Source organism: Arachis ipaensis, chromosome B10 (genome assembly GCF_059453495.1).
Source record: "Arachis ipaensis isolate K30076 ecotype BB chromosome B10, ASM5945349v1, whole genome shotgun sequence".
Classification (NCBI taxonomy): domain Eukaryota; kingdom Viridiplantae; phylum Streptophyta; class Magnoliopsida; order Fabales; family Fabaceae; genus Arachis; species Arachis ipaensis.
Genome location: NC_142435.1, coordinates 5,095,775 through 5,121,289, shown reverse-complemented (window position 1 = coordinate 5,121,289; position 25,515 = coordinate 5,095,775). Strand labels below are relative to the sequence as shown.

General features: G+C 36.4%; 3 protein-coding genes across 3 annotated transcripts; all 3 read right to left on the bottom strand.

Annotated features, from left to right (window-relative positions):
• Positions 1-3,278: 3,278 nt before the first annotated feature.
• LOC148578996 (uncharacterized) lies at positions 3,279-5,305 on the bottom strand. The gene is made up of 2 exons (XM_088501652.1): positions 4,368-5,305; positions 3,279-4,280 (listed from the first exon to the last, which is right to left on the bottom strand). Exons 1-2 carry the CDS (start codon positions 5,128-5,130, stop codon positions 3,301-3,303), a joined length of 1,743 nt encoding a protein of 580 aa, XP_088357778.1. The 5' UTR covers positions 5,131-5,305; the 3' UTR covers positions 3,279-3,300.
• A 1,137-nt stretch (positions 5,306-6,442) lies between these two features.
• On the bottom strand, positions 6,443-7,327 carry LOC107624372 (enoyl-CoA delta isomerase 2, peroxisomal). Its single transcript, XM_016326870.3, has one exon. It carries the CDS (start codon positions 7,256-7,258, stop codon positions 6,530-6,532), a length of 729 nt encoding a protein of 242 aa, XP_016182356.1. The 5' UTR covers positions 7,259-7,327; the 3' UTR covers positions 6,443-6,529.
• Positions 7,328-19,063: 11,736 nt separating this feature from the next.
• Positions 19,064-20,962, bottom strand: LOC107624204 (NAC transcription factor 25-like). The gene is made up of 3 exons (XM_016326687.3): positions 20,741-20,962; positions 20,329-20,669; positions 19,064-19,841 (listed from the first exon to the last, which is right to left on the bottom strand). The coding sequence occupies exons 1-3, from the start codon at positions 20,901-20,903 to the stop codon at positions 19,308-19,310; spliced, it is 1,038 nt and encodes a 345-aa protein (XP_016182173.1). The 5' UTR covers positions 20,904-20,962; the 3' UTR covers positions 19,064-19,307.
• Between the last annotated feature and the right edge of the window lie 4,553 nt (positions 20,963-25,515).

The window sequence follows — 25,515 nt, the reverse complement described above, 5'->3', positions numbered from 1 at the left end:
TTTCACAAGTCTTTGACACCATAAGGTTGCACGGGATGAGACTAAATCCTGCAAAGTGCGCCTTCGCGGTGGAGGCAGGAAAATTTCTAGGATTCATGCTAACACAAAGAGGGATCGAAGCCAATCCCGACAAGTGTAGAGCTATCCTAGAAATGAAAAGCCCGACTTGTTTGAGAGAGGTCCAACAGCTGAATGGCCGACTAGCAGCTCTCTCCAGATTTTTGGCAGGATCAGCACTAAGATCCCTTCCACTGTTCTCCCTATTGAGAAAGGGACACCAATTTGAATGGACTCCCGAATGCGAGGAGGCGTTCCAGGAGTTCAAAAAGTTTTTGAGCCAACCTCCTATTTTGACCCGACCTGTAGCCGGAAAAGACCTCGTCCTATACCTATCCGTGGCAGACAAGGCTGTCTCAGCAGCCTTGATAAGAGAAGACGAGGACGGTCAACACCCGATCTATTTCATCAGTAAAGTTCTACAGGGCCCTGAGCTAAGGTATCACAAATTAGAGAAGTTTGCCTACTCCTTAGTGATAGCCTCTCGAAGGCTACGGCCTTACTTTCAAGCTCACACAATAAGAGTCCGCACGAACCAACCCATGAAGCAAATCCTCCAAAAGACGGATGTTGCAGGAAGAATGGTTCAATGGGCAATAGAGCTCTCCGAGTTCGACTTGAAGTACGAAACTCGGACGGCGATTAAAGCCCAGTGCCTCGCCGACTTCATTGCAGAATATGCAGGGGATCAAGAAGATAAACCAACTACATGGGAACTCTATGTAGATGGATCCTCCAATAAAACAGGAAGCGGCGCAGGCATAATATTGGTAGATGAAAGGGGAACCCAGATAGAGGTCTCCCTCAAGTTTGAATTCCCAGCTTCAAATAATCAGGCAGAATATGAAGCCTTGATTGCAGGATTGAAGCTGGCAGAAGAAGTCGGTGCTACGAAGGTAATGGTATACAGTGACTCTCAAGTGGTGACCTCCCAAATAAGTGGAGAATATCAGGCAAAAGACCCAAATATGAAGAGATACTTGGAAAAAACTCTGGAGCACCTTGGGCGTTTTGCAGAAACCGAGGTCACGCACATAACTCGGGACCTAAATAGCATAGCAGACGCCCTATCCAAGTTAGCAAGTACCAAGCCAAGAGGAAATAACAGAAGCCTGATCCAAGAAACTCTCCAGGAACCTTCAGTGGTAAAAATGGAAGACAAACAAGAAGTCTTTGAAGTGGTCGGATTAAACCTCGGATGGATGAACCCCTTGGTCGAATACCTGAAATTCGACATCCTCCCCAAGGAGGAAAAGGAGGCCAAGAAAATCCGAAGGGAAGCACAACACTATACCTTGGTGAAAAATATTCTCTATAGAAGGGGGATATCAACACCATTGTTAAAGTGTGTACCGACCTCAAGAGCCACCGAGGTATTAGAGGAGGTACATAGTGGAATCTGCGGGAACCATCTCGGAGCAAGGTCATTAGCCAGAAAGGTGATCCGAGCTGGATTCTACTGGCCAACCTTGCAGAAAGATGCCACAGACTTTGTGAAAAAATGCCAACCGTGTCAAATGCATGCAAATTTCCACGTGGCCCCCCCAGAGGAGCTCATCAGTATCACCTCCCCATGGCTCTTTGCAAAATGGGGAATGGATTTGTTAGGTCCTTTTCCCCAGGCGCCAGGACAAGTCAAATACCTAATAGTGGGAATAGATTATTTCACAAAGTGGATAGAAGCAGAACCACTGGCCACCATCACTGCACAAAGAAGTCGGAAGTTCCTCTACAAAAATATAATCACAAGGTATGGGACACCTTATTCCATTACCACAGATAACGGAACCCAGTTCACCGACTCCACCTTTAGAAGTCTAGTAGCCAGTATGAACATCAAACACCAGTTCACCTCAGTGGAACACCCACAGGCCAATGGGCAAGCCGAAGCAGCCAACAAAGTCATACTGGCAGGGTTGAAGAAAAGATTACAAAATGCGAAAGGAGCTTGGGCTGAAGAGCTCCAACAAGTACTATAGGCTTACAGAACAACCCCCCAATCCGCCACTGGAGAAACACCCTTCCGACTAGTTTATGGCGTAGAAGCCATGATCCCAATAGAGGTCAATGAGCAAAGCCCAAGAGTGATTTTCCACGACGAGATCGGGAATATACAGGGGCACAAAGAGGAGCTCGACTTGCTCCTCGAAATCCGAGAAGAAGCCCAGATAAGAGAAGTAGCGTTGAAGCAAAGGATGACCGCGAGATACAACAAAAAAGTCATTCGAAGGAGTTTCACCCCAGATGACTTGGTCCTAATCAGAAACGATATTGGAGCCAACAAATTAGGGGAAGGAAAGCTCGCTGCTAATTGGAAAGGACCATACAAGATCAACGAGGTCTTAGGAAAAGGCTATTATAGGGTAACCGACTTCGACGGCAACGAGTTACCAAGATCATGGCATGCTTGTAATATGAAAAGGTACTACAGCTAAAAGCGAACCCTACTCCCTGATGTACTCTTTTCCCAATTTCATGATTTTTTTCCCAAAATCAAAGGGTTTTTTCTGAAAAGGGTTTTTAACGAGGCATCATAGTAGGGGCTAAGGGAAAATAAATTATCAAAAGCCCTTAGTAGCAATAAGGTACCTCCTCAATTAATAAAGATCTCTTTCATTTTAAATATCTCTTTTAAATTCCCTTTTTATTCTCTTTCTACGAAACGCGCCGATTTAAGCTCGACAAAACGTGAAAATCCCATAAACCGACCTAGATGGTCGTCAGGATAAAACGACGAGGTACAAGTCGGCGTAAAGAGGCTACAGAAGTCGATCATGATAAACTCGGGAGCAGTCCGACTCATAAGTCGGAATGCGAAACCGAGTAAAATTAAAATGAATCGCAAAAGTAGCCTAAGTCACGAAAAACTCAATAAAACAAAATTGAGTATTAGGAATAACAAAAAGAGATAGGAAAAAACTAAGAAAAAGTTGTAAGGCTGCCTTGAGGATCAAAGAGATTCAGAAAAGCAGGCAAGCCCCAAAGAAAAGGTTTTTTCCAGAAAAGATCAAAGAGTCAAAAGAACCACGAACAGAAAAGCATGCGCGCATAAGGTAACTCAAAACCCTTATCCAAAAAAAGGGCATTTATTTAAACGCTAAATTAAACCCTTATTAAAAAGGGTATCGGAAATTTGTTTTGTTTACGGCCCTAAAAGGCCAGAAAATTGTTGCAAACATCAACAAATAAATATAAAAAGATTTTAAAAAGAGGGGCCCACAGGCCGAGCCCCAATAGCCAAAATCACTTCTTAAGAGGAGTAGAAGGATCACCACCACCAGGACCAGGAGTTGGAGAGAAAGTCGGAGGAGCGGCAGAAGAACTCGGAGCGTCCTTAGAGCGAGGAGGGGACTCTATGATCCTCTGCCCCCGAGTCTTCAAATCAGACTCGGACTCCACCACGGGGACAGGAGGATCCACGATGGCACCATCAATAACAACCTTATCAGGGTCCAAAGGAGAAAGGTCCAAGTCAGGAGCAATGACTCCGACCTGCTCCTTAAAAACCCTCCAAGCCTCGTCAGCACCATCCACAATAGAATCCTCCAACTCGGTATAGGCCTTCCGGGCATTCAGCAAGTCATTCTTTACAGACACAAGATCAGCAAATAAACTATTGTAGCTGGCTTGCGCTGCTTTCCTCAAATCCACCTCCATGTTGCATTGGGCTTGCAACTTCTTCTCCTTCTCCCGGAGGCTGGCCCTCTCCTCCTTCAGCTTGGCAACTTCCCCCTCCAACTCCCTCTCATGCTCCTGATATATGCGAAGCCTGCCTTCCAGCTCATCGACCCTCGAGGTCGTCCCTAAAGAGCTGAGAGGAGTCTTCTCAAATATATCTAAGAGTTTGCCACAAACCCCCGCCGTCTTGAGACTCTCCTCAACCACAGTGGTGAGGTAGTGCCGAACAGAAACATCATCCATACTCATACGAGCATGGGGATAAATGTTCTTTCGGACGAACGCAAGAGCGTCCGCCTCACCAGAAGCGCCAGACTCTAAGGTCTTGCGCTTCTTCGGCTCTGGTTCAGGAGTAGGTCGGACAGAAGGGGGTGGCAGAGAGGAAGCAGAGGAAGAAATTACAATAGGTTGGGAAGGAGTCCCGACGTTCCGAGGAGGAGGAGGAGGAGAGACAACCACCCTAGCACCACCAGATCTGGCACGAGACCTTGCCTTGGCTTCCTGAACCCTCTGGTAAGACTCTTGAGCGCTTTTCTTTGCCATCTCTGCAAAAACAAATTGGTAGCTAAAAGTCAGACAAGTCGGTAAAAGAAATTGCAAGTCGGAAATAAATAAGAAACTCAAAAAGCTACCTAGTTGTGACTGGACAAAAGTTGGCGACCCCTGGAGAAATTTTTTAGTATCCAAGTATGGGGCCCTCCCCCACACTTCTCGGAGGAACCCTACGATGGCCGCCTCCACTTCGTCCAGGTCATCCAGACCATATTTCTCACAGGGGGAGGCCTCTAACCAGTATAGAGGAAAGCGAGGAGAAGAACTCTCATCTAAGAAAAAGGGGTGGTGACCCTCTACTGCTTGAACTTTGAAAAAATAGCTTTTAAAATCGTGAAAGGATTCGTCAAAAAGGGTAAAAAGCCTCCGACCTTGTATGGCTCGGAAGGACACCCACTGTTGCTTATTATTTAGCCCACTGAAGGGCTTGGTCATATGGAAGAGATAGAAGAAAATCCTCAGAGAAATCGGGAACTCTAAGGCCTGGCTGATAAATTGGTAAATTTTCAAAAAACCCCAAGAGTTGGGGTGAAGCTGGGTGGGAGCAACCCGGCAGTGACGCAACACAGACATTTCAAACTCTGAAAACGGAAGAAAAACGCCCAAACGAGTGACCATACTCTCATACATAAAAAAGAAATGAGGGGCCACCTCGTCGGCCCTTCCGAAGCAAACCCGGTCTTCTGGACCCGGGACTACCAACTCATACTTCGGCTCATCCTCTTCAGAAGTACAAATTCTGTGGTGAGTACGAAGGTGGGTGATAAACTCGGCATCGACTGAAGGCTCCTCCCCTAGGACTGTGACATCGACCCACTGAGAGAGAACATCTACGGAAGCCATTTTCTTTTCTTAAAAGGGGTGACAAGAAACCTACAAAAAGAAAAGGAAAATCAACACACGGTCTCTAAAGGGACGGGGTACGGAACTAAAGCCTACAAACCAATCTACCTACAAAATAAAAGCACGCAAATAGAAAGCATGTTACAGAAGGGGAAAAAGCTAACCTTTAAGTCTGAAATCAAGACTGGAGGAAGTAAAAGCCTTCGAAACGCAAGAATGCAGCACGAACGAATGCAAGGGAAATTTGAAAAATCGCAGAAACGAAACAACGAAAGAGAGGGAAAGTATTTATAAGAACGTTAGGGGCATAATGGTAAAATTGGGGCAATCATTAATGAAGATGCACCGTTACCAAGGCCATTAAATCCCTACGCACACCCCTAACTGACACGACGCTTGATTAGACGTAACTGTCAGAACCGAAAGGTCAAGGAAAATCACGTCGGTTCTTAAACCATCACATCGGTCCTCTTGCAAATCGGCTACGACCCCGAGTTGAATACTCGAACCCAAATCCTAAAAGGAAATTGGGCTCGAGTAGGGGCACTGTTCATACCCTGGCCCAATAATAAAGGTCCAGGACCCAAGCAAATAGGCCCAACCCTACCCAAAGGGTTGGCCCTCACCCAGTACCAGCCTTCATCCTAAGAAGTCGGTACTAAACACGACCTGCTCCAAAGAAGTCGGATACGAGGGTTAGCTGGCAGATAACACTCATTCGAATGAGTAACTGCCCCTAGAAACTCTCTAACCACTTCATAGAGCCATATCTTAACCTCCCTAAGATATGGGAACGGTTATCCACCTAAAAAGGTGGCACTACTTCAGCGGTGGTTATTGGTTCACCACTATAAATACACTGACACCATTCAGGTATCTCTAAGTTCCAATACTCTCTAACCTGCTCACACTCTTGCTAACTTAGGCATCGGATCACACGTGCAAGTCGGACAGAGGAACACCGAGAACAGACCCACTCGAAAACCACCTCCTTCATACGTACGTTTGGGCCAACCAGCACCATCCAACCCATTAATCTCCGGTTACCCACCGTAACAATTACTTTCCCTTAAAAGAAAACACATAAGAGAAAAACAATTCAAAGGTCCATTATTCCGGTCATGGCATCGCATGATATTCAATGCTACCTAAAAACGACATATCTTAGAATTTATACGTGGAGAGGAACCAATAAGTATCCAAAATGCAATCCTTCTTAAATTAGATAGTGTTTCCTTTCTCTTTTTTTGTCTTTTTTTTGTAGGGCTTTCAACAATAATTTAACATTATTCATGCCATCACATCATATGATACAGTTTCTTAAACAAATATTATTCATTCTAATAATACTTGAAAGTAGTACGGTAACAAGTAAGAAATTAAATGGAGAGTGTAGATTTCAGATCTTAGAAACCAAAAGAGGTTTGAGGGGTAAATCCAAAACGGCACAAGCATCGGGATACAAGCTCTTTCTTATGTCAGCATACACGTCACCCACCCATTTCCTACGAGATAGCTTTTCCGCAAGGCGCATGCTAGCCTCCACCACGCTCTCCGCACTATCGTGCGCCGAATCCACCATCCCCATCTTCACCCCCTCCGCTGCCTTCACCTTCACGCCGCTCATCACCACCTCCCGCATCACGGTCGGGGATCTTATCTTCGACCTGAACATCGCCGCGAAGTAATCCGGCAGCGGAAGCCCTAGGTCCACCTCCGGCATGTACAGCACGCCGACGTCGCTCCTCATCAGCACGTAGTCGTGGCAGATCGCCAAAAGGAAACCAGCCGCGGCTGCGTGGCCGTTTAGGGCGGCGATTGTCGGCATCGGGAGAGCCATCAGCGCCGCTGCGACGGGCTTCAGGGAATTGACCATGGAATGGAGGCGATTGGCAGCGGCGGCGCCGGATTCGGCCTTCCGAGCCCAGATGAGGTCGAAGCCGGTGGAGTAGTACCTGCCGTGTGCGGTGGTGATGAGAACAGATCCCGGGATGGCTTCGGCGGCGATGCGGGAGAGGGTGGAGAGGAGGGAGGCGATGACCTGCGGGCCTAGGCGGTGTTGGTCGTCACCGTCGGTGCCGGTGAGAGTGAGAATGAAAAGGGTCCCACGCTTCTCGAGAGAACACATTTCTATCTCTTACTTTGAATGAGTTTCGTAATAGCTAGGACATCTACAAAGTGAGTTTCGTATAGGCCCTTCTCTAATCTTTGAATTTAATTAGTTAAATTAATATTATTTTTTAAAACCCAATCTCTTTTCAATCTCAATAATTAATGGAAAAATAGACAAAAGTACACCCGAATTTTCACACGGAGTACAAATGTACTCCTCAATTTTTTAATGAGTCATTTGTACACATGAATATAAAACTCCGTTGTCAATTCTACCCTTCCGTGACTTGAGTAAATTTTCCGGCGGTGGTGGAGGCCAAGTGGCACGGTATTGTATGATGTGGCCAATTTGAGGTGACACTGTGGAAAATAGAAATATTAATTATGAAATTTGTTGAAATAAATATAAGAAAAGGGAATAATCAAATCACTGTTCATGCTCTTTCTTCTCTAATTTCTTCGAACCATATGAACCCTAACACAGGGTGGGAAAAAAATCTTCCTTCACCCTCCTCATTTTCTTTTGTACATCTTCGTCCTTTTTGTTGTAACAAGGGTTTGTAAACTATAATGTATGAAAATGTCACAGTCTCAACGAAGGAAGAATATACCTCATGCTTGTGCCAGTAGTTGCGGTGGCTCGTCTTTTACGCCAAAAAATAGGAAGAAGAAGAAGTTTGACTACAACAATGGCAAGTGCCTGCATGGACTTGACGCAGTGATGCTTGAGTCTGCTACAGAGTGGAACCCTGGAAGATTGTTTCTTCGTTGTCCATTATGGGAGGTATGTGAATTCCGATTTTGTTTATGATGACAAATGTTAATTTTTTGCAAAATGGTTAAAATTTGTCGTCGAATTCATGATGCAGAAGGTTGAATTGAGGTGTGAGTATTTCATTTGGGCTGATGAAGTTGTTGATGCTGGAAGAGATTGTGGAATTCAGGAGCAGAGTGAAGAAAGCAAATGGAGGTTTGCAGAAGAAAGCAACTGGAAGGTAGAAGAAGAAATGAAGAAGATGTTGCAGACAATTGATGGGATTAATCAAGAGTTACAGAACATTAGAAAATGGATGCAGTATGTATGCTTAGGGATAAGTATATGTATTCTGTGTTTGTTCATTAAGACATTTAATCAGTAGTTGTAATTCCCTCTAGGTAGAAGGCTGTGTTGTCAATTTCATTTTCACTAGTATCTGAATACAAAGGGTTTTTTCAAGGTTATTAATACAAATGGTTGGTTCAATTTTATTTCTAGTACAATTCTGGCAACAAAACAAACTGAAGATCTAATTCATTATGAACAATAAGTAAGCATAACTATGATAATCTATCATTAACAACAAATTAAAACACAAGTCATGAAGCCAGAGGCTTAAACAGCAAACTACAATTTCACCTTGCAAAATAGCAAACATGTCTGTGCCTATAGGCATCAAAACAGATATCTACATCAAAATATTAATCAGCTAAATCCAAACCACAGGAGTACATGTCTAAATTACAATACCATAAACATAGCCCTAAATGATAACAACAATCTTTTAAACTCCAATCAGAAATCTGCAGGTCCAAATGAGAATACCAAAGCCAAAAAATTCCTTTGTCCAAAGCAACTACATTTGAGTTGCAGCTATTGTTCCAGTTCTACTTGCTGATTTTTTTCCACCTATTGGTTGTGTACTGGTTACACCCTTTGCACCTGAGCCACCTTTTACCACTTTTGCACTTGGAATATTTTTAGCAGCTGGACCACATTTTGCACTTGGACTACTTGCATTTGGGCCACTCAAACTAGGGGCTAGTAGTGAGGGTCTTGGGCCACTCATGGGTTGTCGGGTCAGGCCTGGTGTGGGCATAAATTGCTGGAACCTTTCTCTCAAAGAAGGACTTGCAGCATTCATTGTCTCAGAGCTGACCATTGGCTGAACCCTAACACTTGAACCAGAATTGTTAGATGGAGGCTGGGCAACATTGACTTCTGATGTTGGCTCTCCAGTGTTCTGAAAAAAAAAAAAAAAGACAAACTCAGGTGGTAAGGTAACATGTAATTCAGATTTTGTTTATTCTAATATGAGCTACCACCTCACCTGTTCTGGTTGATTTTTTGATTTTGCTGCTGCAGCTGCTGCCTCTGCTGCTAGAGCAACTTCTTCATCCAGAGTATTATCCTTCTTTTGTTGACAAGTCCTGCTGTTATGACCAGACTATAAAAACAAGTTTAAGTGAGTATAACTAATTCTAAATTGTCAATTAATAGTCACTAAAGTGAGAACATTAATTATTGGGCTATAGTCATACCTGTCCACAGTAATTACATATAGTTACACCATAATTTCTCTTAAGTTTGTGAGGGTTGGAGTTTGGTCTTTGTTCATTCTTATCTCTTCTTCTTTTTTTGGTGGGCCTTCCAATTGGCTTTTTATAGTGGGGAGGCAGAGGAGGGTAGCCATCAGCTTTATCCCAGAATTCTCTGCTTGGCACAGGATTAATATTCATTTGATAAGCTGTGTTGTATGCATGCATTCCAAGCCAGTTGTGGATTTGCTCCTCTGGCTTGCGACCTCTAAGAGCGAGTGCAGCACAAGCATGCCTACAAGGTAAGCCGGTAAGCTGCCAGAATCTGCAAGTACATTTCTGGTTACCCAAATCAACAGTTACTTTAGTTGGATGCTTCTCAACCTCATATATATCTTCAGCATCGTCTCCAGACCAGATGGGAGTCCACTTGTTGCTCTCCTCCTTCTCTCTCTCAAGCCTACTTAACTGTCTTGGAGCAACCGTTCCAATATATCCAGATAGACTTTTTTTATTTCTAGCCATGATTCTCATTACATATGTCCTTACTTCCTCTAACATAGTGATAATGGGTTTACCTCTATATTTCACAATCTTACCATTGAATGTCTCGCAGTTGTTGTTAGTAACGTTGTCAACCTTCGGCCACTCACTGAAGTGAGCCTTTGTCCACTGCTTCGGATCAAGCTTGTTCAAATACTCCCATGCTCCAGTATTGATCCGTTGCAGCCTCAACATTGCAGCATCAAATTCTTGAGTTGTAGTGGCTCGGCAACACTCCCACACTGCCCCTTTGAGTTGTTTGTCCTTCCATCTCTTTGTGAAATTATTCCAAATATGCATAGCACAGAAGCGATGATGAACTCCAGGCATAACTTGTTGCATAGCCGGAATCAGACCCTATTCAATTAATATGTCAGTGGTTAATACAATTGAAGTTCCAACCATGTTAAAAACAACTAACTGCATACCTTTTGTTGGTCACTAATGAAGTTCCAACCATGAACCTTGTAGTTGCCCAAGTCATTATGTAAATGCTCCAAGAACCATTTCCAGTTATCTCTAGTTTCTGAATCCACCACGGCATAAGCAATTGGAAAAATCTGGTTGTTTGCATCTTGACCTATTGCAGTGAGTAGCTGTCCTCCATAGAAGCCCTTTAAGAATGTGCCATCAAGGCCAATGAAAGGTCTACACCCTAAGACAAAACCCTTCTTACATGCCTCAAAAGAAATGTAGACTCTCTTGAACAAGGGCAACGAGTCAGGCATTGGGGTGGTATCCAAGTGCACCGTTGAGCCTGGATTTGACAGTAGTATTTGGTTAAGATAGTCCCTCAACTCAGCATATTGTTCTCTCTCCGATCCTTCTATATTTTCCCTTGCCTTTTTCATGGCTCTCTGGAACTTCTTATAATTAATTGCTACATTAAACTCTTTTTTAAACCAAGTTTCGGCCTCCGCACAAGTGATTTCTCTTTGGTCTCTAATTTTTTCTTCTAGCATCTCAGTAACCCACACCCTATCTGCAGATTTATTATTATGTCTTCTAGCACAGATGTGCTGATCCACAAATGTCTTCACCTGATAACTCCTCGGCTCGTTTGACCTAGAGCAGTAAATGTTCCAGGGACAATTCTCATCCCAACAAATCGCCTTACATTTGGTTGGCTCAACCCTGCTGAACTTGATGCTTCTTCCTATTTGAATATTGTACTTCCTCACAGATCTCTTAAACTCATCCATGGTAGCAAACTCCATCCCAAGCTCCAGATGAACTTGGCCAAATGGTGCTGTTGGATTTCCCTGAGGCCACACACCTTGTTCACTATCATAATTATCCTCACAATCAGATGACATTGGACTGTGTAAATCTTCAGATTCATACTGATAGTAGTCAGGGTCGGAGTCACTATCATCATCTGAATTAGAGGAATCAGGCTCCACATGAGGAACAAATATCTTTGGTGCCTCATTCCTTCCTCCTTGAACAAACCTTTGACCAGTCGGTGCTGGCCTCTTATACGATGCTCTTCTATTCTTCTGACTGTTCTTAGATTGTTGGGTGGGCACTTCATTCTGACCTTGCTGTGAATTATTAGGAGGTGGGACTTCTGCTTCACTTTGCTGCTGGGTCGTGTTTCGGTTGATATTTGGGATTTCGGAATGTGACGTTGGTTGGGTTGTAGGAGAAGGATTGGGAGATGCTGGGTTTTGAGTTTCATTGCAACTTTGGTTGATTTTGTTTTCCTTATTGGCCTTCTTAACATACAACTTTTTCGGGGTAGGCTTTTTGTAGACTGCCTTCTTACTTCTTTTTCCTGGGGTTTCTTGTGGTGTAGATTGTTCAACGGTATCTGTAGTTGGACATGGCTCATCATCTACAACGTCTACCACTTCAACTTCCTCAGGTACATCAACAATATGATCCCAATAAATATGGCATATTCTTCCATTCTGAATACCAAATTCATACATTCGGACTACATCACTGTCAAGTCTAATTAAATGCAAACCATTCGATACCTCATTCTCAGCCCAGTAAAAATCTTTGAACAAGACATACCCCAAATCCTTAAATAACCCCACCATAAAAAATGTATTCAGAGTTTCTACATTCACCCTAGGAATTACAGCAACCTCCCCTCCAACATATTTTAGAACCCCATTCATATTTCTCTCAAATCTTCCCTTGTGATGATACACAAAGGTTATATGATTTGCCATCTGTTTATCAAAAATTCCTCTATCAAACTATAGAATAACTAAATTAATGCATTTTCATATCATAACACAGATACATGTGAAGGACGGAAGCATTACCTTTTGATCGCGTCTGATTCTGAACTCTCTTCCTTCGCACAAGCTTGCGTTTGGACTTCCACGCTTCTTGCCCTACCGCTTTTGCCTTCAAAATGTAACGCAAATGACGAACTGCAATGAACTGTGAAGTGCTCAGAAATCCACTATGCTTACTCTCTGCTAGGGCATGTTTTCATTCAACACTGAAATATGAAAACGAAGATAATGAAGAGATTTGTAAAAATTTTTCCTTTTTTTAAAAAAAAATTCAACAAATTTTATAATAAATATTGCTATTTTCCACAGTGTCACCTAAAATTGGCCACATCATACAATACCATGCCACCTGGCCTCCACCACCGCCGGAAAATTTACTCCGGTCACGGAAGGGTAGATTTGACAACAGAATTTTATATTCATGTGTACAAATGACTCATTAAAAAATTCAGGAGTACATTTGTACTTCGTGTGAAAATTCAGGTGTACTTTTGTCTATTTTTCCAAAAATATACATGTGCTGGTTATACGGATGCAGCTACCCTCGTAAAAATGAATGATATCATCAATGCTAATAACTAACAAGTAGTTAAAAAAAAAAAAAAAAAGGTAGCATTATTTTTTTGGGATTAGGGTCCAGGCCAACCCTATGACCCGACCCGGAAATAAGTAATCCTGTTAAGTATTTTCTTTTCTTAGACAGTTGGACACTTGGACCACAATTCTATCATTTTGTGGTCGGTAGTATGCGTTTAAATAAAAACTCATTTATTTACCAAAAACAAAAAAATTCATTTTAAAAAACCAGCGTATATTTTGTCCGAAAAATATACCACCAGAAGGGCCCAATATTCTCCTATATGGGCCTCATCCTTAACCTGCTCCCGCTTTATATAGTTTATACCTTTGGGCCTCCATAGTACTAAAAAAAAAAAAGAAAAAACAACAACAGCAGCAAAGAGGGAGCAAGGGAAAGAAGAGAATCAATTTCTTTTAAAAGAAAAAGAATAAATAAATAAATAAGAATTCTGCTCAAGCGGAAAATATCAACATCATGGTGAACTAGCTTTATCAACGAACAATTTTTAGATTCATAGAACTCGAACTTAAATGATTGCTTAAAGAAAAACAATTGTGCACAACTTGAATGCATTGCCATTACCAATCTATTTATTAGGTTTATTTCAACTAGTTTAATTTTCAGTATCTTCTCAGAGAAAATCTTAGATCATCATCAGTTTTATGTTTTGTAGGAAAATCCCTTCTTTTCTCATGCTATGACCAAGTGCTCTAATTCAATAAAATCAACTTATCATTACTTAAAAAAATCTATTCATTTAGATATATTGTTTTATAAACACATCCAAATTATTTAAAAAAAAAAATCTTAATTATTATGAATTTAAAAGATAATATATATAAATATGGAATTTTCAAAATCTTGTGTATATATTATCACTATTAGGGGTGCACATGGCCCGGACCGGTTCGAAGATCCGACCCGACCCCGAATACTTTAGGGGTTAATTTGGTGTGATTTCACCGGGTTTAAGGCTGGGTAAGGGTCTCAAAAATAGACCCGGTCATTATTTTGGGTCGGGTCCCGGCCATAGTTCGGATCACCCGAACTCGGTCCGGTGGCCCGGTCATCGTACACAATTAATATTTTATGTTATTAGTGATGGATCATGGCTATTCTTATGTGGAATTTAAGTATTGTAAACCTTAATATTTTGTGTTATTAGTCATTATAAGACTATAAGTTAATGTTTTATGTTTAGAATACATAAGACTTTAGAGTAATGCATAATATTGTGTTATTTGTATTGATTTAAATATTTGGTGTTATTAGACAATATTAGTATTGATTGTGGTTATGCTTTAATTTTGAAGAAGGGTTGGTTCTTGTTATATTTTTTTAAGTGAATTTTTTCATGTCAAATAATAGTTGGAGTCTTGGAAATTTAGATATTTTTACATGCTAACTTACAAGAAGGTATCAACGTAATGTAATGTTAACAGCCCGGTTTTCACTCGATTTTTACCCGATATAATTGTGGCTCGAAAGTGTATTGGTTTCATCGGGTCTAGGGTTGGATTCGGGTCTAACAAATAGACTCGGTGTATATTCCGAATCGAGTTTAGGTCACATCAAACCGGCTTCACCCAACCCATATACACCTCTAATCACTGTATAAAAAAGAAGTTCAAATATAATTTTGTTTTATTATAAGATAAGTGGTTGACTTTTATATACTATTATTTGGATAAATGACATAAAAAATAAGAATTTAATAGAATAATAGTAATTCATAAAAATTAAACATATAATACTATGAAAATATAATTTGCCACATGAAAATGTCTTAAAATATAATTTGACTTGTTATATATGTTCTAATCTCACTCTCACATGTCTCTCACTAATCAATTAGAGCGCAACAACTAAGAAGTAAGAAAAGTACATATTGGTATGTAAAGTAATTAAGCTTGTAGTAGCATTATTTTAGAATACATCTTTTCATCATCATATCAAGTGAGATGATTGCTAGGTCAGAACACTCAAATACATAAATTAGTTTCAAAATGTTATACATATTAAACAATAAATTTTGGTCCCATTTTAATAACCAATGATATATCGATACATTAGAGATATTCTTATATTCAACGAAAGGGATAAGTCGACAACTAAGTTTTGTGCTTTCTGAGGAGCCAATGCAATGGCGATACATTACAGAGCTATATAGGAAAAATGATAAAACATATCACACTGAAGAGCTGGCCTTTTAATCAACAAGTCTAATCTTTATATACAATAATCAATTAAATCAAATACACGATTATGACCCGGAATAATCAAACGTCATTAGGTAGAAAAGTTAGCCGCTAATCTTCTCTTATCATACTAACTAATAATCCTTTGTGAATATTTTCATCTATTTATTTGGCTGCACCGCAGCCACCACCTTTTTTTTTTTTTTTTTTTTTTTGCTTTGAAAATATTTATTTCAAGTTCATGTCTTTCAAAAATAACATGTTTAAATAATTTATAAGCACGAAAAATTTCTCACGAACTAGTTTTTGAAGTTTAGTTAGACTTACTTAATTTCAGTTTTAATATGGTATGTTAGAGTTTAGCTATTTTTATAAAATACAAAATAAATATGAGTTTAATTTTGATATATAGTCATTTAATTATATTTATTTTTTTTAAATAACTATTTATGTAGTTAATATAAAAAATGGTTATTTTTATTAATATGGTATTATATAATTAGATACATGTATAAAATTATTTTATATTAATAATATATCAAAATTAAATGAGAAAAAGATAAATAGGTCCCTGATTTTTTGTTCCGCGAACATTTTTGTCCTTGACCATTAAAAAATACTTTTAAGTCCCTGACCTTTACAAAACTTGGACGGATCCCTGACGGAGGCATTTGGACGGATGAGTCCCTGACGGAGACATTTGGACGGAGGGACTGATCCGTCCAAGTTTTATGAAGGTCAAGCACTTAAAAGTATTTTTCAATGGTCAGAGACAAAAATGTTCGCAGGACAAAAAGTCAGGGACCTATTTATCCTTTTCTAAAATTAAATTTAATAAATATAACATATATTTATACATAAATATATGATTATTGACTTTTTATATATATATATATATATATATATATATATTATTTTTTTAATGTATATTTATATGTATTTATATTTCATATTTTAATATATTTTATATAAATAATTAATTTTTAATGTATATTTGATAAAATAATTATATTATATATATTAAAATTAGTTAATATAAAATATATATTAAAATATAAATATATATTAATAGTTGATTTTAATTTACGAATAATAATTTCGTTGATAAAAATTATCGAGCTGAATTGTTGATAAGATATGATTGTGCGATGAGTGGGACACCAACGAGACGAATATGGTTCATTTGAATTTATATAGAGTTTTGGTATTTAATATGTCACATCAAAATTAAGTGTTGATATAATCTATTAACTAAAATTAGTTTCTGGAATGGATGTGGTGGCCGCCGCATCATGGAGCTGGCTAGCGATGTGAAGATTCCCACTCAACAGTCACATAATTTATTGAGACTCAATATTATTATTAAGGAACATGGGACATGCACTGTTTTCTGCTATGCTATCCAATTCCATAAAATAAGAGTAGAGTTCAGCATCATCCTATGACCGCAATAATAATACCTTAATACCTTTTGACTCTAATAATAACTTTTGAAAAATAATCTAATTTTGACTGATTAACCAGTAGCACGTGAATAATTATATTTAACATATCTTTTATGTGTGTTTTTATTAAAAAAAAAAAATATCGTTTTTGTTTTAAACGTTTGGGTAAATCCTATTTGTGTCTTTAACGTTTAAATCGTTCTATTTGTATCCTTAACGTTTATAAAAGTGATTTAATGTTATCCTACTATCAATTATACTAACAAATCAGATTATATTTTTCAATTATTCTTATTTAGATGTATTCATTCTCAATTAGGTTTCACTTGGATGTATTCGATTTTAATATTATATGTGTTTAGATTTAATTATGTCCCTAAAAAAGTGAATTATGTAAATGTTGTAGGAATTAGTTTCACATTTGATTAGCTATTTTTCGGAGTAGATCATCGATTCTATCTCAGATATTTGTATTCTAACTTTAAGAAGAGATTTTTAAAACTCAAACTAAAGCGCTCATGATGTGTAATTGACGGCAGGATAATATTGAATCACTTTTACAAATGTTAGAAATACAAATAGGACGATTTAAACGTTAGGGACATAAATAGAATTTACCCCAAACGTTGAGACAAAAACGATACTTTACTCTAAAAAATATATGTAAATTTTATCTAGATTTTTTATTTATTTTATGTCATTTCTTTTTCAATAAAGACTGATTTTAATTTTTTTTTGTTATATTTCTAATATCGTATTATAAAATTATTTATTTTAAAAAGAGTAAAGTATCGTTTTTGTCCTCAACGTTTGGGGTAAGTCCCATTTGTATCCCTAACGTTTAAATCGTTCTATTTGTATCCTTAATGTTTATAAAAGTGATTCAATGTTATCCTACTATCAATTATACTAACAAATCAGATTATATTTTTCAATTATTCTTACTTAGATGTATTCATTCTCAATTAGGTCTCACTTGGATGTGTTCGATTTTAATATTATACCCACTATTTGTGTTTAGATACAATTATGTCCCTACAAAAGTGAATTATGTAAATGTTGTAGGAATTAGTTTCAACATTTAATGAACTATTTTTTGGAGTAGATCATCGATTCTATCATAGACATTTGTATTCTAACTTCAAGAAGAGATTTTTAAAATTCAAACTAAAGCGCTCATGATGTGTAATTGACGACAGGATAATATTGAATCACTTTTACAAACGTTAGGGATACAAATAGGACGATTTAAACGTTAGGAACATAAATAGAATTTATCCCAAACGTTGAGGACAAAAATGATAATTTACTCTTTTAAAAATTTAAGTTGATAAATAAATATTTAAACATTTAATAAGAAGTACTGTAAGTATTTATAAAAGAACAAATTAAATGTTAAACTAAATGAGAACTACACAAAAGTTTAAAAGTAATTGATGACTTGATGAATAAACAAAAAATACAATTTATTTAATTATATGTTCGGGAAAAAAAATCTCCTTTCGAAATCATAATGTTAATAACTTTATAATTTGAAACTTTCGTGTCAAAAGGATACTCTTTTTTTCACCATTACTAGCTAAAGGCTTCAATCTCATCTCCCCGTTATTGGAATTTATTATTTGTATTGTCACAATCCCATCAATGTAGCCCTTTACTTTTTTTTTTTTTTTTTACTTTTCTACGTGGTATCATTTTAGGATCGAGTATCGACAATGAACATTGAGTGTAATATATTTAATGATACTTCTTTTCTTCCCTTGGCTTCTTGTATATTTTTCAGCGCTGTATGGCAAATAATGGATAGAATTAGTTGTTCTTATACTCTCTGTCTGTTTCAACATTTTCTCTTTCACATACACACACAAATAACACCAATTATCTTATCTGAAAGCATACATGTATAATAATTTATCAATTGTTCGCATATTATTCACTTGAAAAATATTATTATATTATAGAAGGTCAGTAGAATTAGAAAGTTAGTAAAATTTATTGATTTTAATAGATAATTAATTAATAATGATTAAAAATATAAACTAAAAATATATTACTAAATTATTAAACTAAACAAATTAAACTAAAAATTTAAAATTTCTAATATAATGATAACTCGTTTATCGGCAACATTATTGCATGCATGCGTCTTTGATTTGGATGTTGTTAAACGTTAGTTTTTTTTTTTTTCGAAAATAAAGAAATTCAAACTCGCAACCTCTTAGATCAGTATAAGGAGATTATGTCATTTAAATTATAACTCATTGGCATTAAACGGTTAGTTATTCACAGTAAATACTAAATAATACTAGAAAAATAATAATTTAAATTTAGCTTATTCAATTTAATATATATATATATATATGTATTCAAACAGTAATTAATAAATATAAAAAAAAAAAACAAAAGAAAACAAGTTATAGCTATCTATAATGTTCAAATTATATCCCCAAACATTTTTGTTAACAACATTGGAGAAAGCTAACATAGTAAATTAACTAGAGGCACCATATTCACTACTCAAAATGCAAGAGCTAATTTTGTATAAGCTTGGTATATAGGTATACTTACATCATAGAATAGTATATTTTGTATACAAACATTGTATAGCTTAATTAATTAAGCTTCAAATAGAAAAGTGACAATAAAATAGCTAATTACATGTACTGTATATATAATCAATGATATTAGACCACTCTGATCACACTACATATAATATATGGCTAGCTAGCTAGTCAGATGAGAATATAATCTATAAGTTCCAATTAATTGCTTGAAGTTGAAAGTGTTGCCTGAAAACACCATCAGCAACAGTAGGGTCAAGAAGAGAAGCATTGTTAGTAGGATGATGAGGAATCTGATTATGGCTAAGCAGTGAAACAAAGGAAGTGTTATCCTCATCATTATTAGCAACAATGTTAGTGTTGTTATTGAGATCACAATGGAACCTCTTGTTTGTCTCATTCCAAAACTGTGAATTATTCATATTCACCAGTGTCCTCTTCATTGGCAAGTTGTGTTGTTGATTATGATGATCAGCAGCTAAGATTCCATCGAAGAAGTTGTCATCGTTTTGAACCAGCAATGGTCCATAATGTTGTGTGGGCTTGGAATTCTGACTACTCATCGTGGACATGTTTTCTATCATACTCGTTGTTTCCGCGGAAAGCTGATCCTTATTGTCATCATCATCATCATCATGATCATGGTGCTCCATCAACGCTGTTCTTGCAAAATTGCCACGGTTGCTTTTTTCATATATTCGGCACAACACCCAATCATCAAGCTATAATAATAATAATAAAACCAACCAAACAAACAATAAAGTTAACTATTTAAAAGAAAGAAAAAGGGAAAAGCATTAGCTATTAGTTATAGCAAAATATCTTTAACACAGATACTGGAGAATTATCAGAATTATTTATTATTTATAGTTATCAATTAGTTATCAATATTTAAAAAAAAAATCTAAGGAGCCAGCAATTTTTTCAAATTCTTGTCAGCATGTAATCAGCAAGAAAAAGTGAGTTATTGGATGAAATCTCATACCAATCTCACACCATTAAAATTATCATTGATGACTATTTGATGGCTACAAATCACAAAAATTATTTCTAACACTCTTTTATTTAAAAATATAAAATAAAATTTAAAAAAATTAAATTAATAACTAAATAATAATAAAAAATAATAAATTTTAATGATCTTTTAACATTTTTAATTGAAATATCCAAGTCAAATATGTTTGTAGGAAGGAAATGAATGATAGATACCCTCAAGGAATTCTTCTTGTTATTGGCGGAAGGAAGATGAGAAGGAAGAGAAGGAAAAGACTTTGATGATGAGATAGAATTGTTGTTATGAGTAGTAGTGAGTCTATATTCGTGCATGATCCAATTGGTTTTAACCCCTTTAGGAGGCTTGCCACCATAGAAGACGAGAGCTTTCTTGACGCCGAGTCGGTGTTGGCCATCAGACGCAATAATAGGCTTATCAGTGCCGGTGGCCTTCCAATATCCGGACGTAGCTGCTCTGTTTGGGCGAGCCCCATTCGGATACTTGCGATCCCTCGGACTAAAGAAATACCATTCTTGCTCCCCAAACGTGGCCTTACCTGTATATGGATAGATGTTAAAAGATGAAAAGGAAAGAAGAAAGGTGAGATGAATGATTTAGGATTGGTACTTGGAAGCTCCCATGGGTCGAACTTGTAGAGATCAACGTCGGCGATGATGGCGACGGGGAGAGGAGCAGAGGAAGCTTTTCTCTTGAGGTAGTGAACGATGAGTTCTTCGTCGGTTGGGTGGAACCTGAATCCCGGTGGGAGTTGGGGTTGACATGAATCCATGCGTGATGCGTGGGTGGGGTAGGATCAGATAGATGAGTATTCAGTGTGTATGGGACTTTGTGGTACAGATAAATGTACCAACGGACCAAGGGAGGTGCCTTCCTCACACGTGCAAATCCAGCAAAATACCCGCTGTCACACGTGTGCTCAATCAAATCCATCATATTACTACACCACCATTTTTTAGGTGTCTATGGGAATTTAGTAATTTTGTTTCCGTAAATAAATTCTTTTACTCTCACATCTCATACATATCAGTTCTCAGTTTATTTTTTGATAGAATAATTATTTAGATCAGTATCTAAAAATTTTAAAAATATTTATTTTAGTCTCTAAAAAAATTAATATACAAATCAATTTTTAATATTTTTTTCTATCAGACATAACAGTTTTCTATATCCAAAAAAATAAAATATTATTATTATTATTATTATTAATTGCACAATAATACTATATTATGATTATTTTTTGAACAAAAATATTAATAAATTTATTCATTAGATTTTTATGTATATATTTCTAATATAAAAAAAAATATATATATATACACACATACATAGTCACTCAATAATAATAATAATAATAATAATAATAATAATTTTTTGGATAGAAGACTGTTATGTCTGACGGAGAAAAACGTTGAAAATTAATCTGTATATTAATTTTTTTTGGGACTAAAATGTCTGTTTTTAAAATTCTTAGGGACTGATCTGGGTAATTACTCTGCCAGAAAATGAACTGGGGACTGATTTGTCTGCCGGAATAAAACTTTAGGGATTGATTTGTATATTAATACACCAGATACATCCCATGACAGTTTGACCCGGTTAGAACGTCCTACGTGGAGGTTAACGGGCTGACGTGTCAGGTTAACTGCGACGCGTCACCTCTAGGACAATTTAGTCCTCCATCCAAACTAGACAAAACGACGTCTTATTGGATTATGAGGCGAACGACGTCGTTTCGTGGAGGACAAATTCGTCCCCACCATGGAAAACAGAGTTGAGAAATGGCAACGTTTTAAATGGGAAACCTATTTGTATAATAACCTAATGTTTGGGGACCTATCTAACCTATAATTGGTGACATTACCCTCAAATATATTTATTATCTTTTTTTGGTTTCATTGAAAACATAAGCTGATATATCTGAATCTGGTAGCTTGCAAAATTCTAATCCTCTCTCTCATGATACTCAAATTGAAGATTCTCCTTCACATGTCACAAAAAAATGTCTTAGGTAATCCCAAAGTATGCTAATTTTGAATGATTTAATGCGTATGTTGAAATATGTATGAAACATCCTCATAATAATTTTATTAATTTCAGCCTCAGCAACATTTTAGACGTTCAAAATAAACAGTAATCAAGTTCAAGGCTTAAAAGAATGTTAGTGCTGAGACCATGGCAGCTGCAACCAGTGGCACAGCATCTAGATTGTTCAGATTTATTCCTAACATCGAGGTTGAAACAGTCTACAAAGAAATGATGCTTTTAAGAATTTCAACATCATATTTTGTTACGTTGGAGGAAATAGACTTTTTGTTGTTTGGGTTGGTTTGGTTTAGTCTAACAATTTGAGACATTTCAATCTAACAATTTGATAATCAACACATATTAAAACTTGCCTAAACAGCCACCACATACATACAAAACACAACTACAACTACCAATGCTCCCAATTATTATACCCCTAAACAGAACAAAAACAGTATGCTTCTTTGCAATTTGGCTATCATCATTCTTCTTCAACGACAGATCCTCCAACTGCTTTACTCTATCTTCTCCAAGTCATCGTTCAACATACGCATTAAGTCATTAAAAATTAGCATATCTTGGAATTGCTTCAGACATTTTTTGGGACATGTGAAGGAGAATCTTTAATTTGAGTGTCATGAGAGGGAGGATTAGAATTTTAAAAACTACCAGATCCAGATACATCAGCCTATGTTGTTAATGAAACCAAAAAAGGGCAATGAATATATTTGAGGATAATGTCACCAATTATAGGTCAGATAGGTCTCCAAATATTAGGTTATCAGACAAGTAAGTCCCTATAGAAGCATAATCATCAGGCAGATAGGTCCCCTCGAACAGGCAGATAGGTCCCCCATTTAAAACGTTGCCATTGTGCAACTCTGCCTTCCATAGTGAGGACGAATTTGTCCTCCATGAAACGACGTCGTTCGCCTCATATTCCAATACGACGTCGTTTTGTCCAGCTTGAATGTGGACTAAATTGTCCTAAAAGTGACACGTCGCAGTTAACCTGATATGTCAGCCCGGTTAATCTCTACGTAGGACGTTCTGACCGAGTCAAACTGTCATAGAGACGTATTTGGTGTATAACTAAAAATGTCAAAATTAAAATTTTAGTTAAATTTTGTTAAGCATAAATCTGTTCGACTGTAAATTTTTTGGGGACCTATTTGAGATATTATTCTATAAAAGATATTATTCACATATAAAAGATTAATTATTAATTTAATTATATATAATAATTAATTTAATAATTAATTTGTAATATTTAATATTTTTGTTTAACAAAATATATTAAAATATTTAATAATTTTTAACTATTATCTTTATAAAAAATATTTTATACGAGCATCTACCTTTTAAAAGATTTTGAATAAATATGTTTATAAATGAATTTTATAATATATATTGAGTATGATTCTAAAGCATTCAAGTCTTTTTTTAGGAAAATGGGACTTATGAGAAGGGAGCTAACTGCCAATTGATAGAAGAATTTTTATGTCATGCATAATGCATTTGTTATGCAGACAATTTAAAAGCAACCCTCCTGGCAAAGTTATGACCAACAAATATATTAAGAACTAATGTCTAAAAATCGAATCAGATTAGTCGTTTCGATTAAAATTAAAAATTGTTTTTTTATGGATTCGATTAATGTGAAAAATTGTATGTATCACAAAAAATTAATGGAAGAATCGATCAAACTTAGAGATGGCAATGAAGCTTTTTTTCTATCTGATCCTGTTCTGTTCTACAATAATCCGTATCAAATCCGCTTCGCTTTTATATGCGAGTAGTAAAAAGTTAAACTCTAATCCGTTTCTACGAGTATCCGTCTCATTTCTATAATTATTAAAATTCAACAAATAAAATTAAATTTTAATTTATATAACCATTATTACATACATAACATAAATTAAAGTAAAAATTTAAATATGATACAATATTATTAATCATTTTACTAATTATTTTATATATATTATATATACTGGGACGAGTTTAACCTAAACCTGGCCCCGGTCCATTAAAAATTTGTCCTAGTGTAAAAAATTATTTGCCCCGATCGAGTAAGAACGAGGTGGATAGCTACGTATTTGGATAGTGTTGCCACACACCCTAATCAAACTAGCAACTAATAGATGAATTGTTAAAACCAATTCGAAGCTATTTTAGTTTTAAAATATTCCCTCTTTCTCTCAAACCAACAAACCCAACGTCCTAACCTTAAACCTTCGACAATAACAGCTCAACCACCAAATTCAAATTTTTCGTCGAACTCTTCTTCTATGGTAGAGAATATTATCGTTGTCCGTAAAAGGTCTGTTCGCTTCTCCACAACATCACACAAAGACCTGTTCGGAGCTGTTGGCGTCACCACTGCGAAAGGCTATTCCGTTGTCGTCTCTGCTCGATTTGTTGTTGTCCGTCTCTTTCTTCAAGTTCTCTCACTCTATTCAAAGCTCAGGGCTCAATGGCCCTCTTCGAGCTCTGATCTCTTCCTATCTCTCTCTCATTGTGACGTCTCTCTCTACTCGAATGTGAAGTATTTATTGTCCTGTTATCTCCTTTTCTCTTCTTTAGCACCAATAAGCACTGTTGTCTCAATTTAGCTTTGATTATTTTGTTAATTTTTTTTATTCTAATTTTTAAGTTGTTGATTACTAATTTTTTTATTTTGAACTGTTGATAGTGTTTTGGTGCAATATTTTACTGTATTATTTATGCTAAATTTTTTTTAATTCTAATACTAATTTTACTGTGTTATTTATACTAAAAAATATAAATAAATTTTTTTAAAATAAAATACAACTTATAATTAAAAAAATTCTTGTTAAATAAGATTTATTCTGTGTATTTCTAGAGATGATGATAATAGTTGTCATTGTTAAATATGATTTTTTTTTTTAATTTATAATTAAAAAAAATCCTTAAAAAAATTATGCTTGTTATCTGTGTATTTTTGTGTACTCCTATATGCTGTTTGTAGATTTATATTTCTATTTAGAGATGATGATAATAAATTAAAATGGATTAAAAACGTGGAATTTAAAAAAATTGAAGGGAGTTCGCCGGGGGTAAGTTCGTCGGGAGTGCGACGAGCTTGCTCTAAACAAAAAAAATCGTATTTAAAAAATTAAAGTTCAAAAATAGTGTTTGAGAAAATATGAATTTTTTTATCTTATTTAAAATAAAAATCCGATATGTATGTCTTTGTGAGTGCATGCGAATCAGATGATGTCAATGACTCCATCCGGTGCCATTCATTATTGGTTATGTGAATTTTGTTTTGTTTATTATAAATATTTTTTATAATTAAGATGAACATATATAATTATTAAAACATCTATATTTTA

Bases quoted from the DNA above. Each gene is read 5' to 3' on its own strand.
- LOC148578996 (XM_088501652.1), bottom strand. From the start codon at position 5,130: ATGGCTTCCGTAGATGTTCTCTCTCAGTGGGTCGATGTCACAGTCCTA. The intron at 4,281-4,367 runs GTAGCTTTTTGA...TTGTTTTTGCAG, and splicing joins TTTTGTCCAGTCACAACTAG to AGATGGCAAAGAAAAGCGCT.
- LOC107624372 (XM_016326870.3), bottom strand. From the start codon at position 7,258: ATGTGTTCTCTCGAGAAGCGTGGGACCCTTTTCATTCTCACTCTCACC.
- LOC107624204 (XM_016326687.3), bottom strand. From the start codon at position 20,903: ATGGATTCATGTCAACCCCAACTCCCACCGGGATTCAGGTTCCACCCA. The intron at 20,670-20,740 runs GTACCAATCCTA...ATCCATATACAG, and splicing joins CGACCCATGGGAGCTTCCAA to GTAAGGCCACGTTTGGGGAG. The intron at 19,842-20,328 runs GTATCTATCATT...TTATTATTATAG, and splicing joins ACAAGAAGAATTCCTTGAGG to CTTGATGATTGGGTGTTGTG.